The 13,560-nt window shown below is 42.6% G+C and overlaps 1 protein-coding gene across 1 annotated transcript in view; it reads right to left on the reverse strand.

Annotated features, from left to right (window-relative positions):
• pxdn (peroxidasin) overlaps positions 1-13,560 on the reverse strand; it is a gene marked incomplete at its 5' end in the record, with an annotated part of 52,694 nt that overhangs the window by 13,962 nt on the left and 25,172 nt on the right. The window contains 8 exons of the mRNA XM_083908121.1: positions 840-997; positions 4,460-4,568; positions 5,933-6,089; positions 6,405-6,517; positions 9,049-9,324; positions 9,871-10,143; positions 11,570-11,739; positions 11,950-12,067. Coding sequence (XP_083764247.1) covers positions 840-997; positions 4,460-4,568; positions 5,933-6,089; positions 6,405-6,517; positions 9,049-9,324; positions 9,871-10,143; positions 11,570-11,739; positions 11,950-12,067 — 1,374 coding nt within the window. The remainder of the gene's footprint in view (positions 1-839; positions 998-4,459; positions 4,569-5,932; positions 6,090-6,404; positions 6,518-9,048; positions 9,325-9,870; positions 10,144-11,569; positions 11,740-11,949; positions 12,068-13,560) is intronic.

Genomic DNA, 13,560 nt, shown 5'->3' on the forward strand with positions numbered 1-13,560 from the left:
AGCGGGTTACTCCCATCGCTGTGAATACAGTACCAACAACAGCGACGGTGTGCCAAACACTCCACCCTGCGACGGCAGTAAACTTGAGAGCCGACTCCCAGGGGGCCCGCGGAGGTCGTTCACGCCCTGACGCAAAGCATCTATGGAGCATTCAGCTATCAGAGGCCTTCCAAAATAAAACACCTTCCTTCAGCGAGGTCATGCTACATTAATAATACTGCATGGTGACCAATGTAATGAATATGTAATCCTGGAGGCACTTCAAACATACTGTTTTAAAAGGTCAGTGCTATTAGCTTACCAAACAAAAACAGTCTATATTAAGAACACAAAAATCCTTATTGTGAATAAAATATTATTTCTATCGTGATGTTTACATGATTTATTACATGAATTATATTCTAAATATGATATTATTCTGGTTTTCTAGATCAGACAAAGGCAAAAGTAAACATGTGCTAGAAAAGTGAGATGCCACAAGTGCTGCCAGTGAATCCGTAACAATACTCCCCCAGTCACGTCTGATAGTATTGCTTGGCAGAGCATGTTTTCAGACAAACATGTGCAGCATACAAATAATGCTGCATCATATCGTTAATTGACAAAACTTCCAACAGAGCATGGAGTTTTGCTCACGGTAATTTGTGTAAAAAAGAAAATAAAAAGACACACCCTGTGTTTATTAAAGCCCGATTATTAGATCCCACACTGTGCCATTTAAACATTTCAGCTCTCTCATCTTCATGCTTCCCGTCAGCTCTCAAAAACAAAGGCAAAATGCCAAAAGTGACAGATGGGACAACTTTAAACACAAATAGCACAGAAACTATCAGTCTCACCGGTGCCGTTGGTGTCGACCGTGAGACCCTGGTTGACGTGGTTTTGGATGAGCAGGAGAGTTTGCTCGAAGATCTCTCCTGCACGTGCCCGCTCCACCGTGTAGGGGTCACGAGGATACCGGAAAAGAGCCAGCAACTCCCCTGGGGTACGAGGCTGACTGGATGGATGAGAGATAGGGAGGAGGGGAAAGAGTGATGAAGGAGAAGGGACAATGTAAATGGTGTACAAGGAAAAAAAAAAGGAGTGAGTAAATGTAGGAGTAAAGAACTGGTGAAAGGAAGACAAATACAAAGAAAACAGTTGCACGTTCAGACCACATCCTTCATGGCAGCTTTTATTTTCTGTTATTGTTGAAGGCAGCAACAGCAGGCAGAGATTTCCCTGACACTTCCCAGAAAATGTCTTTGCTGCTGCTACAGCGGGTCAGCGAGTTCAAAAGAAGGAGAAGCCCAGAACAAGCACAAACATATTATAGTGGTCTATCACTCCTCCAATGTAAGCCTACAGCTAAGTCTGTGTTCTTCCTCTTTTCCAATCCACCCTTGAAAAGCACTGGACGGCTGCAGCACCACCCCAAGTGATTCACCTTGTTTTTTTTTTTTTAAAACTCACGCAGAGTTGGAATTAAAGGTAAATTGCCAGATCCACAGATGTTCTACTGCTCAGCCCACACTGAAAAACAAATACTTCATTTGGAGGCCCATTCAGATGGTGTCATTTTGGAAAATAAACCTGTTATGTGACATAATTTGAATAAAAAAAAAAAAAGGTAAAGTTTTAAATTCAGATTGGATTTCTGGTGCAACAGCAATACACTTCAAATACTGTATAATTAATGGTAAACGGGCATTGAACCCCTGACCTTCCACTTGTAATGATTGACCACTAAGCCACAGCAGTCCAGACAAAGAAGGTGCATATAATATATAAAGTATATGAAATATATTATTACATAATGCAATATGTAATCCAGCATTATAGCTTTAATCGGTTTAATCGGCTTTAGTGTTTTTTCAATTATTTTTTAGCTTCTGACGTGAATATTTTCTGGTTTCTTCGCTCCATTTAACAAAGAAATCACTCAAATTGAATCATTTTGGTTTGAGGACAAGACAAGTTTTTTGAGAGCATCATCATATCCAGAGATTGAGAAACACCGATCAACATTTTATCCTGTACTTAGACTGAGGAGGACCACCAAAACATGACTTTGGCGACTGGTAGGGCTTCCAGAGTCCCAAATATAATGATTTAAATGATTAAAACGTTGATTTTGCATAATATGGGACCTTTAAAAACACACACTTGGTTTCTTTAATGAAAAGCTTCTTCCGTCAATGGACCACATTCGAACCGTGTGAAACTTCACAACAACGCAGCTCGTGTGATTTGTGATCAGAGGAACGAGCGACAGTAGCTTTGCTTCTGTGTCGGCACGTTTCGCGGTTTTACGTTAATTACAAATGATGTTCAATGACACTGGTGCCCTCAGCCAAGGAGCAGTCTGCCTTTTTTATTCTGTCACTGTCATGAAAGAGAGATGGAAATCCCCTCATTTTAATTTAGGTTTCCACCGTGTGCGTGCGTGCGTGTGATTGTGAACCGAGCGCGCGAGCGTGCGCGCCAAGACAAACACAAACGCAAACCCACATCATTCGACAGGATGGAAACACTTACGCGCTATATTGAAACCACCTCCATCTATTACAGTGACAGGGTGTAATGGAAACTTCACTGGATAAACAGGGACTTTTCTTTATCATCCCAAACAATGATTGAGTTAACACAACAATAAAAGGAGGTAAATGATAATGAAAAGCTGATAATAACCAGGCTCAGTTACTGACTGCAGCTGTCAGAATAATTATCTGACTCAGCGGCTGCTGGAGCTGCACCCTGAGGCAGCGCAGAATTCTGATCTGAAATCTGAAAGTTGCAACCATTGTGTGCATTGTTGAGCCGTGATCTCTGAAACTCAGAGCGATATTAGCAGCAGCTCTTTCCCTGAAGGCTCTGCGTCACATTTGGAACATGCAAGTCATGCACCTCGTTAATGTGAGACAAGCTTATTTGTACTTTAACTCCGTCGCCATAAGCATGTGCATCTGGATGCAATCGGAGCGATGACATAATGTCGTTGAAGGCTCGCAGGCTGGTCCCTTTTCATCTGCTCAGTTACGGTCGCTATCGAAGATGCATGTCGTTTAGTGACTTAGCAAAAAACACATGTCTGAACAGTACTTGTACAGTTGTACACTTATTTACGGTAATTTAAGAGGCAACAGACAACGTATGTGTCCCCAGTGGTTCACGGATACTTTTCCACAGAGCTGGTGGCATATTGTTTTGGGTCATACTGAGCCCCCCTGCATGGAAACAAGTGGGTGCACATCATTCTCTTCATTGTTTTGGATATGGAGTAATGCCGTTTCCTTTTGTGCAGTCAGTTTTTACATCATCATAATAATAAGTAAAGGCTGCAAATGATCAGTGCACAATGGCAGACATTGGATAGTAAGATACCACAGTATATGCATGAATACAAACCTCTGTATTTGTAATTAAAACCCCTAATTTGAGTGAAAACTGAATAGTAAGTGGTATTTTACTTAAAGTTGACAGTGAACATGTACATTAGTATGTAAAATATGTCATATGTAAACTATTTTTGCTTCCTCTGACAATTTTAAGAATCCAATTTACATATTTTTTGTGACTACATCCTAAACCCTGACCTTTGGCCATCCAAATCGAGTTTCGCGTCGGTTTTTGCAATGGAATCCGAGAACAAAAATGCCTTCGGGCCATGGCTGTCACCGACACTGGGGCATCTGGGCTTTATTTTTTGATTTTGCCACGAATTATGACAACATTTCACAGGAACGTCCAGCAGGATAAAATCCCCCCCAAAAAGTTAACTTCACTTTGACATAAAACGTTTTTCCAGCCATTATTTAACACAATAATTAAAAAGAAAAAAAAAGAAAAGGAGAAAATATTTTCCACACCCTGATTTGGTTGACAGAGGTTTAGAACCATGAGGTGGTGATTCTAATAAACTACTGTTGTTGCAGCAATCTTTGGCCATAGATTCTTAAGTTATTAAGATATATGTGCACAGTTAGCTCCTCTCAGTACAAGAAATAGGACCTCACTGATATTCTATTATGTTTGAAGACTAGCAAGACATGGAAGCATGAGAGAGAGAGAGTTGCAGGAGCCTTGCTGTGAGAGAAGGGGTGAGAAAGCGACAGAACAGAGGGAAGACGGAGAAAGAAAACTCGGTTAAGTCACTAAAAACAGCACATTTCATAGAAGAACGCTGCAGGAAAAGCGATGAGTAGAAGAGAGATTGAAGACCAGCCAGACGTCAGACATTTGCAACGTTTCCAACTGCTTCTTTTATTCCCAACCTTTTACTTAAGATGTATTAAATTACCTATGCACGGAGAATGACAATTTGATTCATATCTCTTGAAAATGTCTGGTATATCTATTCAGAATAGTACTCGACTAATAGCATTTGATGGTACAACCACAGCCTCACAGAAACGGCTGTACAAATAGTGAGAAATGTTATAATATGCACAAATTTCAGTGCGTTTTTCTCACATCTTACCCATCAAAGAGACGTCTCCTTGTGGACTCGATGGCGCTGTCCACGGTGCGGATGGCCTGCTCTATGGATGTGCTCACGAAGGTGTCTCCCTCTCTGCTGACTGCAGGAACTGTGCACACAAAGACAGACAGAGAAATTAACCAATGTTTTGGGTAGTAGTAGCCAATATTTATACATATGAGGTTCGGAATCCGCTGGTTATTATATAAAACTTGACTAATGTTCCTTATTTCCAGCTGAATACTGTAAGTGACTTGCAGCTTCCCTCCCGGAGCTGGAGTGAACACATTTCTGGCACCCGTCTTCGTTTCGGTGTGTGCCACTGAAAACAGTGAAACGGTGACGTGAAAGAAGCAAGCGAGTCCAATAACTACTTAGCACACTGATGCAGCTTATGGTTTAGCAGCGGAACGCTGTGGTCGGAAACCTGAGGAAAAATCTCAGCAGGAAACATCAACTCACACAGGGAAGAGCTGATAGGAATCTGAGCGCATAGCAGCAGAGTGTGACTAAACGACTGACCGACTTGGACCAAGAGGAACAACAGAGAAAGGCTTCTCCGTCTGTGTGTGCACTAATGTGACAATATATAACATTAATCACTCTTTTCTGATACTTCTGATGCTTTACAATACATACAATGCAATCCAAGTAGCCATGGATCTCATTAGTATGGAACATGCTGTTTGATAGTGATGCTTCTTCGGATGTAATCACTTATCTGACTGGTCAGTTGGTTTATTTTGTCCAGATCCATCTAAAATGTCATTGGTCAAACAAAATATTCATTTTTTTTAAATTATTTATTAAGAGTACATCTGACAACTTTTCCATAACTTCCATCTAACTGTCACTCAAACTTATTTAGACTACTACATGCAACTTCTCTGAAGCTCACTGAAAATGTATTCCTCTTCTTACCCTAATTTCTCTCAATATTGTATTTTTAACATGTTGTGATCAATAATGATGTAATATGATACATAAAGGTGTATGTTTATTTATGATTAATTTGGGGTTAAAGTTACAGAGGGCTGGATTTTGGGCATTATTAAAGGCACCATATGTAAGAATGTGGACAAAAACAGTTACTACACTCAAATTCAAAATACCGAGGTCTTTTAGGTTTCGTTTTCTCCTCCATTGTAGCTTAGACATACTGTAACTGGCAGCCCGTGGTTGCTCGGCAGCTGAGACTCTACTGACTGCAATGATTGGTAGACCGTGGTAGGTGGCGCCACATGCCAAAACATGATTTCAAAAGCTGTACGCTTGTCGTTTGTGAGTTCAGTTTGTTATATGAACATTATTCCTGAGTCTCTGTGACATATTAGGAGGATTTTACGATCAGTTGCTTTAGATTTATTACATAATGCACCTTTAATCATAGTGCAATTCAGAGAAAGACCAACACTTATTCTGCTTACAGGTCTGATTCAGGACCAGGGTTTCTCACTCCTGCCACTTTCTTACCTGTGACAGTGAGCACCATGCTAGCGGCCTGGTAGCCGATGGGGTTGCGCGCGACGCACTCGTAGCGACCGGCATCAGCGGTGCCCACGTCTTTCACCTCCAGGTAACCTTCAGAGCTGATGTGGAACTTGCCACTTTCTGTCACCTGTACTCCATCCTGGGAGAGAGACGGTTGGTGGAAAAACAAATGGGGAGAGGGGAAATGTCATGGCCCTGGGAACTAGTATGTAGAAGTTGGGGATCAAATTACCAGTGATTAAGTATTATGTCAGTAATAATCACCCAGGTCATTCTCATTATTTGCTTCAATATGTAAAAAAAAGACAAATCGTGTAACCACACACACATTTCCTGGCCCCAGCACCATTCTTCTTCTCTTTCCCAAATTTCAACACTTGTCTGAACCCATGACCTCTGCAGTGACGAGGTGCTGCGTAACCTTATTCAGCAAACGGGAGCTTGAGCATCTAACCTTGTTCCAGGTGAGGACAGGTTGTGGCTGGCCCTGAGCGCTGCAGGGGATCTGGACATCCAGACCAGACTCGACCGTCAGGTCCCTTGGAGCATTTGTGAAAACAGGCGTTACTGAATGAGTTAAAACATACACACACAAACACACACACGTGTTAATGATTACGCACCAGTGCGTCAAGTGGTGTACAAAAATCAAGTTTGCAATCCATCATAGCAGAAAAATTATAAGACTTATTATGGCATTTGTGTCTGTCCTGCACATACTCAAAGTTTGTACACACACACTCACAGTGTTTGTGTTACACTGCAGTGGCTATTTTTCTTCCCTCTATTACAGGGCTGCAAAACGTTTTAAACAGCTTAAAGCCACAGTGGAGTTCAAAGAGAGATGGATGCATATATGCTGCGTTTAAAACGTCACTTAACAGAAGAAAAAAAATACCGTGAAGTCAAATTTCCGTCACTTTTACTTTTTTTTTTGACTCCTTTTCAATATGTCGGGTAAGCAGCGACTCATCCTTGCAGATGTGATACACAGAGAAAAAAAAACAGCTGTCTTTCATTTGTGCTCAGAGACTGAAAAAAGTCTGCAATCACTCACTACACTTTGACTGAATAATGCAGTCAAAGCACACACACAAACACACACACTGGTCTCATTATTCCTGCAGGGGACATTCACTGACATAATGCATTCCTGAGCCCTTCACCCAAACCTTAACCATCACAACCAAATGATGAAGCCGGGTTCAGACTACTATATATCATTGTCTGTTATTACGGTCACTGGGGCGGATTAGGTTTAATATTGAGTCATAAATTCTTGCTACAGTATGTTGTGGACAACGGACTACACACTGCTGCTCACCGACAATCCCTTTGTAATCTTTAAGACATGACGCCATGTCACGGGAAGAGGAAGAGCTTGCGACTGATTTCCTCGGACAAGAATGTAAACAAACACTCTCTTAAGCAGAGAAGACTAAAAACATCCACAGTTTGACAAAAAAAGAAAAACAACAACACCATCATCCCTCTTTTGTCATGTTTACATTTGTCTTTAACTTCCTGTTCTACTCAGCTGTGCTCCTGTTGGTCAATGACACAGAGGGGACAAAAGATTTTTTTTTTTTTCTCCCATGTGGTATCCCAGATTTAGTGCCAGTTTTCCATTACGACACAGGAGACAAAACAATGGATGGGATGATTGTCAGATCCTTAGCAAGTCTCTTAAAATAACCTGTCCCCAATATACTGTAGATGCACAAGCGTGCAGATGACTTCTTAAAAATCCAAATTTCAGTTTAAAAGAGTCGGATGATTGATTATTGCTCAATTTTTTGTCCCCAGTGAAGTGTGAGGCCTCATTAGGGTGTAAAAACAAGCAAACACACACACACGCATGCCTGCACGCATCATGTCCTTGTGTTGTTTAAGCCTGATGACCAAACCAGTGTGCAGCTGAAGCGTTAGGTGGGGAGTGGGTGGATGTTTGCCCCCCCATCACACACCGTCTTTAAATTCCAGTATGTTTCCCATGCAGCAGCCCAGCAGCGAGCCACCTGGCCATGGGAAAATCCCACCAGATGTAGAAGTGGGAGAGGGAGGCAGTTTCATAGTAGTCTCACACTAATTAAGTGCCTTTAAATCAAAGTTGAACTTTCTGAAGCCCAGGGTTCACTGCAGTGTGCGGAGCGCGAGCATCAAAGCTGCAGACAGTGTGCTACCAGTGCCACTCTGTGTCACACAAGTATGTCAACACGGCAACATCAAAAGACTTTATCAAATTACAGTCGTGCAGAAATGTCTGTGGAATGGTGACCATATAAATTACATCCTGTTGTGTTTAACCCATGCTCTCACTTTCTTCTAATGTCTTAATCTGCAGAGCGCTCTTACTTACGTAGCATAAAGGCAGCCATCGCACTATGCAAGCCGGCATGGCTGTCGGCTTAGATGGGACTTAGACAGTGTGGGGCCATTATGCAACGTGTACTTTGTGCCATGTTAACAGCCATTACTACATGGAAAAACATGGTGTCATTTCAGGATTACAGACTGCCATGCTTTCCTGTGCTTAGCCAAGCCTGTAATTTTAGTTGTGTGCACGCACAAACACACACACACACACAGTCCTTCCGTAGTTGCGAGGACACTTGTTGACATAATGCATTCCCAAACCCTTTATCTTAACCATCAGAAATGAACTTCTTAACCGATATTATATCCCGCATCCATAGGTAGACAATAACACACACATATATGCCCACACAGTGACAGAAAACACAGAGACGCGCGCGCACGAACCAGCTGCATGTCCTTCAGTGTATACGTGCATTGTAACCATTTAATAGCCGACTCGCGCGTGTAAAAGACAAATTAGCTGTGAACGAGGGGTACGGGCGCCACTCCCCTCCAATTAACATTTTACCACCTAACACTCCCCTGCTCCACAAACATAACCGTGTTTGTAGAGAGCCGTATAGCAGCCACACGCAGCTAGTCCTACTATGCAGGACCTTTACTAGCTATTGATTGGAATCTGTCAAGGTCTAATCTAATGTTCAATTCATTAGGCAAACTGTCTGTCAAGTCCCTTTACACCCATCAGTATGACCGCGTGCAGATATTTACACCCTCACCTCTCTGCTGGATGCTGAGCTGCACAGCAGTCTGCACAGTCCCCACAGGGCTCACTGCCTGACACTCATACTGGCCCTCGTCGTGGGCTGCGACTCGGGTGATGCGCAGCGTGCCTGACGACAGGACCACGTGGCGACGATCCAGGGGCAGCGGACTGCCCCCTCTCGTCCAGGCGATCACCGGCTGCGGGTGGCCGCTCGCCTCGCAAGGGAAGTCCACCGTGTGACCCTCCAGAACCGACTGGTCCTGCGGCGTGACTGTAAACTGTGGGACGGCTGTGGGAAGAAGCAAATAAACAAGGGAGATCTGGCTGCATGACTTGTTTAGGGGGAATATTACAGCAGAGGAGAAATAAGCTGATTAGAGAGAAATAAAGCTGGTGAGGCAAGCAGCATAAAATGTTCTGAATAAATAATCAGATGGGTGACACGATAACAAATGTAAACATCTTTGGCATCTGGAACAATTACAAATGCAAGTGGAAGATTTAAGGCAAGACTATACTGTGGTATCTGAGGATAATCACAACAGTGACAATTAAAACACATTAAATCTGTTGCCTTGTTATTAAGTACATTAATTAAAACTGTAGTGTTTACATGTAAACAAATGTCAATTATTTTTCGAATAATTGCCAAATGAGATCACACCATGCTGATTCTCTCTAGACAGAAGGAAGCAAATGCTACACAGCTATAGTAATGTGAGATGCTTTCAAATAGGTCAAAAATGTCCAGTTTCAAATGTGAATTCTACAGCTCAAAAAACCCTGTTAGTAATGGAATTAATTAATTTCTATCAGCAGTCTATCTGATGCCTACCTTGTACAATGATAAAAGCTGTTGCATGTATGGTATCGATATTATTGGACGCAAAACAGGTATACTGTCCCGCGTCAGCTTGGACCACCTGCTGGATATAAAGCCCTCCAGAGGGGGTTATGTTGATGCGAGAGTCACTGGGCAGAGGCGTGCGGTCGCCCTTTGTCCAGGAGATCCGAGGCTGTGGCTGGCCTGTGGCGCTGCACTCCAGAGTAACGCTCTCTCCCACCAGCACCTCGGTGCTCAGGGGCTGGATCACGAAACTTGGCCGTGCTGGAGAGGAGAACATGGAAATTGGGATAAATGGATGAGGTCAGAGGTGAAAACATTTTTCACAGTATTAGGTAACTGGTGATGTCCCTCGATAAATATCAGACAGCTGCTGGAAAAAGCATTTGAAAGGTCAGTTGACGCATGAAGATCATCTTTGTACATTATTTTGCAAACACCACTTTGGCTACTGTTAAAACAACTTCCTTTATGTGTCACAAAATGTGGTCAAGTCCGGTCCATATTTGGCCAGTGATTACAGTCGGGGGGGGAATATGTACACAGTGAGGGGCCTGGCGTTTACAGTCGCACAGAGACAGGAAATGCTCATGAACATCTGCTCTGAGAAAACTCTCCCTTAACAAGGACTTGTCACTGGGGGCATCCGTCACCTTAGCGATGACCTTTGGGTCATCTAAAGACAGCCGTGCTAATCTCCCATGGCGGCAGCTATTTGCGCTATGACTAACTGAGGTGCGAGTGCTGTTTAAGTGCGCACTGTATTCACGGTTACACACAGAGGGAAGAGGGAAAGAGCAACAGAGGCAGAGGAGAATTCACTTTGAAAGCTTGCAGGATTTCACATGAAAGACGGTCGGCTTTGCTCCCAGTTCAGTGGGACGTCGCAGTTATTTGACCCCTCTGAACTTTGAAGGTAACCTCTGTGTTTGCATGTGCAAATGTGAATGTAAATCATCTTGATTAGAACATACAACTTCTACATAACAAATAAATAATCCAAAAATGACGTGCCTTTACATAAATCAACCATTTAATCAGAATAAACATGCACAGAGTTGTTCTGATTGTCTCATGTCTGTGACTTTAATTCTGACCTTAGATGGTGTTCTTCTCCTGTGTTAGACAAGCGGGAGGAGAGGGCAGGAGGACGTTAAGATTGAGATCAAACACATTTCATTTACTGCCTTATTTTCTTGAGTTATTTTAACTCAAACCAGGAAGTCGTGATCGAGTGTTTCCATGAACACAGACGGAACCAGATTATTTGACATGTTGACATCAAGCATTTTTATTCCAATCAGGCTGTTAAAATATCGGAATCATATTTACTCCCATCTAAATGCAAATGTCTTACACAATAGACTGCTACTCTTTCCTTTTTCGACTTCCTGACAAACATAAACATTATTGGCCCTGAATCTACATCCCTTCCTGTCTGCAACTTCAGTCATTGATGTGAATTATTTGTCTGGACATTGTTATTTCTGAGATGTTTGAATTTGTCTTAATTGATATTCTATTTGCAAGTGCTTTGTTTTACTGTTGCTACTGTTTTGTCGTATGATGATGTCCTAGAATGTCTTGAAATGGGCCCATAAATACAAATATTATCATTAAAAATGTTGTGAAATGTCTCTTTGTTCGCTGAGATGAGCAGAATGTAAAAGGTTAAAATGCAGCCACTTACAGGGGGCGCCGAAATATCTCAGCGTGACCTGTGAAGTCTTGACCTCCCCAGCCACGTTCTTGGCCATGCACTGGTAGACTCCCTCGTCCGTCTCTCGGGTGTCTTGGATCATCAACGTCCCGTCTTCCAGCAGGTTCAGACGACTGTCATCACGCATGTTTAGAGCATTGCTGCCAGGAGATAAACACAGCAAGTGATCACACATACGTCTATAAATGTACGCAGTGTTTGTCTCCAACTCTCTGCATTTTTTTCAAAGTAAAATGTCAGAACTGACAGACGTGAGTGTTATTTATTTGTTGTCAGTGTCAACAATTTATGGGAACTACAGAGGGCGCCTGTTCCATCGATCTTTAAACTGGAACAATCGAGTGTCGTACTTGTTCCTGAGCCAGATGATCTGTGGTTTCGGGTTGCCTTCAGCCCTGCAGGTGAAGTAGACCGTGTTCCCCGATGTAACGTCCACATCCTGGGGCTCCGACGTGATCCTGGGTATCTCTGGAGAAGGAGATCGGATGGATAATTATACACAGATGAATGTGCCTGAGTGATAAGGAGTGAGCATGTCAAACTGACTATGTTGGCATGAAAAACAGTGTTCCCATGTAAACCTGAACAAATCAGATCAGAAAACATCCTTTGCTTGTTTATCTTAACCCATAAACCCACATAACGTCACACTTGGAAGACGCAATAATCAGATTAAGATGTGGAGTTATCTGATATTAGTCACATTATGTAAATATGCCTGCAGTTTTATCAGAATATCACATCCGATTTGAGTTTTGGCAGCGGCGGACATAATGTCGATGCGATTTTAAATGGGAATTAAAATCAGACCGTGCTCCGTAACAGGGATTATGCTGCATATTAGTGCTGAAATCAAAAATAATTTAGTTCAGATGGTGTTTATATAAACATAGTCAAGGTTAGGGAACAGTTAAGACGTTGCCAATGATCTTGGAGTGTTGTTGAGAGTGTTTAAAGCCAGAACATATTAGACAGAACAGACCCAAGTGTGAAGACACACGGCAAAGTCCTGCAAGGAGGAAGAAGGCCATTCCTCCCACTTTGCTCCTCGAACACTGAGCGACACCAGGTAAATCAAACCTACCACCTAGACTTAAAATATCACTCCCCTTATAAGCTTCTTACCACCAAATTACTCCCCATTAGCACTGGGGCTCAATGTAGTGGGCTGGATATCCTGTTTGTGGTAACCTGGTTAACATTTAGGCCCAATGAGGACAAAAGCTTGACTCATGACTTGTGCAGGGAGGTAGAACCATATCTTTAGGTAGGATGGCTGTTATGACAGCTGTTCAAGCCAGGGGTTTTTTATTGTGGCTTCAACCATATTTTTATGCAGACATTCTTTCCTTGCTGCCTTGCTATGCAGACGGATGAAGAGGAGGGGGTTGCGCGGAGCATGAATGGGCACGTTGGGGCCATGAAATTAGCTGTGGAGAGGGTTTGAATGTGGTAGAGTTACAAGTCAGCTTCCAAACAGCATGTCTGTGTTGCTCAGACTACAGCATTCACCACATTAGAGAGAAAAAACAATGTATAGACATACGCTACCGTTTAAAATTTGGGGTCACTTTGAAATGTCCTTATTTTTGAGGGAAAACGCCTGGTTTTTAATGGAATATGTTCATAGGTGTATAGAGGCCTATTTCCAGTAACCATCTCCAGTTTTTTAATGGTACATTGTGTTTTCTAGTTTACACAGAAGATGAAATATGGCTGAAATAGCTGTAGTTATCTCAATCCAAAAATGAATCATGGGTTCGGCCATCAGAAGTGTCTGCGCCAGTTACACAAACACACCATGAGCTCACAGACACACTGAGCAGCTGCTGGTGGTCTGATACCACAGGACACCAGAGGGTCGTGGGCCGTGGCTGACATTTTATCCAGACACAGCTGGTGGTGCGTGACGGCTGAAACAGCTGCTGCCTTCAGACCTCAGACACCTGTGTGTATGTATG

This window comes from Microchirus variegatus (assembly GCF_963457635.1).
Source record: "Microchirus variegatus genome assembly, chromosome: 21".
Taxonomy (NCBI): Eukaryota; Metazoa; Chordata; class Actinopteri; order Pleuronectiformes; family Soleidae; genus Microchirus; species Microchirus variegatus.